Source organism: Octopus bimaculoides, chromosome 13 (assembly GCF_001194135.2).
Source record: "Octopus bimaculoides isolate UCB-OBI-ISO-001 chromosome 13, ASM119413v2, whole genome shotgun sequence".
Classification (NCBI taxonomy): Eukaryota; Metazoa; Mollusca; class Cephalopoda; order Octopoda; family Octopodidae; genus Octopus; species Octopus bimaculoides.
Window position 1 is genome coordinate 28,880,178 of NC_068993.1, and position 2,156 is coordinate 28,882,333.

General features: G+C 33.7%; 1 protein-coding gene across 6 annotated transcripts in view; it reads left to right on the forward strand.

Moving 5' to 3' along the window:
- Positions 1-2,107, forward strand: part of LOC106869322 (MATH and LRR domain-containing protein PFE0570w-like) — a 101,403-nt gene extending 99,296 nt beyond the window's left edge. For all 6 annotated transcript variants that reach the window (XM_052972392.1, XM_052972391.1, XM_014915024.2 and 3 more), the window contains one exon: positions 290-2,107. In XM_052972392.1, the coding sequence (XP_052828352.1) occupies positions 429-1,889 (1,461 nt within the window). In that variant the 5' untranslated portion in view covers positions 290-428 and the 3' untranslated portion in view covers positions 1,890-2,107. The remainder of the gene's footprint in view (positions 1-289) is intronic.
- The last annotated feature ends 49 nt before the right edge of the window (positions 2,108-2,156 follow it).

A 2,156-nucleotide genomic window follows, 5' to 3' on the forward strand; every position in this document is an offset into this window, starting at 1 on the left:
TGTTAGCAAACTTCAAATTTGGTAAAAGTTATGGTTGAAAATCGATTTTTACCACTATCTGCAGGTGCCTTAGGAAAAATAAATTGACAAAACCCAGCTAGGATTGTGACGAATGTCCTAAAATTAGGGTGACATGTGTGCTAATTTGTGGATGTGCATAAATTACATTCATGTACACACACACACACACACACATCCTGCCTTTTATAGATTTACAGATTTCAATATTTTTGATCCTTTATTTACTTGGAATGTTTATTAAATTTTTTTGTTTTTTTGCTTTATACAGGGTGCCACATTTAAGAATTTCTACAAAATTTCTGAAGAATTATTTGCTAGAAAGTGGCAGAATAGGGTGAAACCTACTCCAGTACTATGGCTGACATCTACCAACAATTATCTCTCCCAGATTTGTTAACAAAAAGACCATGACACCTACTCCACCTCCTACTCTTTCTTCTGCTTCTTCAGCGAAAATGTCTGTGCAGGTGCAACAGCAGAAGGTTATGAGTTCAAATTTGGCTGACTCTTCTTTATCTGACCCAAATTTGAACAGATTACAGCAAGATACTCCAAAAATCATTAGTCAAATAATTATGGATAAAGCTGCTGATAGTAATAGGGTAAAAAATAACACCAGCATCACTTTTGACAGTGGCAGCAGTAATAACAACAGCAAGAAAAGCAGCTATCAAGAGAATTTTCAAAATATAGAAGGTTACTGGTCTGAAAGTCGCAGTACCACAGAAAAGTCCACTCAAACCAATAGGCTATCTCTGATGAGTATTCCAGGTGACTGGCTTTGGACAGAGCTGCAAAGCAACAATAACAAAACCAATTTACCTGCAAACACAGACAATCTTGTTGACCCAACACAAAATTCTAACTTGAAAATGCTAACTACTTCAACACATACAGATAATCATATTAAAGAACCAAATTCAAATATGTGGCAGATCCCCAGCCCGGAGTTACAAGTAATGGTCAACACACATACCAATGCTGTGGTAAAACGGAAGAATTCATTGAAGTATACCAAGAGTGAGAATAAAGATGAGAAAAAAGGGAAACAAAATAAACAGGATTTTCAAAGAAAGTTGGTGGCAAGAGCTTTGCATTCATTTGCCATGAGTAATAACAAAAGCAATAATAGGAAAAATAACATCAACAAAAATCAGAATAATTTTGATGATAACTCTTTAATCATTAGTAACAAACCAGCAATAACAAGCCAAGAGAATTTACCTGTGATAGATTTACCTCAAAAGCAAGAATGTTCCACATTACAACTTTCAGCAGCAGAGTGTGAAAAAGATGGAGCTTCTGATAAACCTACAGAAGTTTGCAATGAAATTATTGGGAATAAGTCTGATCTCAAAAAATCTATGATAGATAAAAAAGAAATTAACAATGCAGTTGAGTCAAAGAAGACCCCTAGTAAAAATGCAACTGTAAACAATTTTGATGATATTGCATGTTGCATAAAAATAACCCCTCCAAATGCTCACTCAAAAAACTTGTCAATTGATTCACAGCTTCCCAGGAATGCTACCTGGAGTGGCACCAAACGACTTAATATTGAAAAAACCATTTTAGATTGGATGCATAAAAGATATTGTGCTGAGCAGTATCGGAAGAAACGGTCATCATCAGCAGATACTGTTAATTATATTCATGGCCAACATTTTGTTCAGGTGCTCAACAAAACACTTAATGGAACTGGCAATGAAAGAGAAATCCCATTGTTTTCTGTCTACAAATTACCAAAATCTACTATTCACCTTGGTAATTACCAAACAGCACCACCATCATTTCGCAGAGAATTCAAACATAAGCACCATGGAATTATTACCAATGGAACTCTTGATAAAGTAAGACATTCATTTTAGCTATTTTGTTTGTTTTAAAATCATTTCTTGTTTTCTTTATATTTTATTCTTTAGCCCTTTTTATATCAACCTGAGAACTGGAAACATCTCTGCCTTGTTAAAACTCTTGTTTTAAAATGCATGCATTTAGATTAAAACCTTTCATCTTAATTTTATGTAAGAACTTTCTAATAGGTTAAGTCCCAAATACCAACTTAATTAACTAATTGATGGGAATGTTTATTTTTATATTGTTATATTTCAGGATGGTCACTTTTTTTTTTTTTT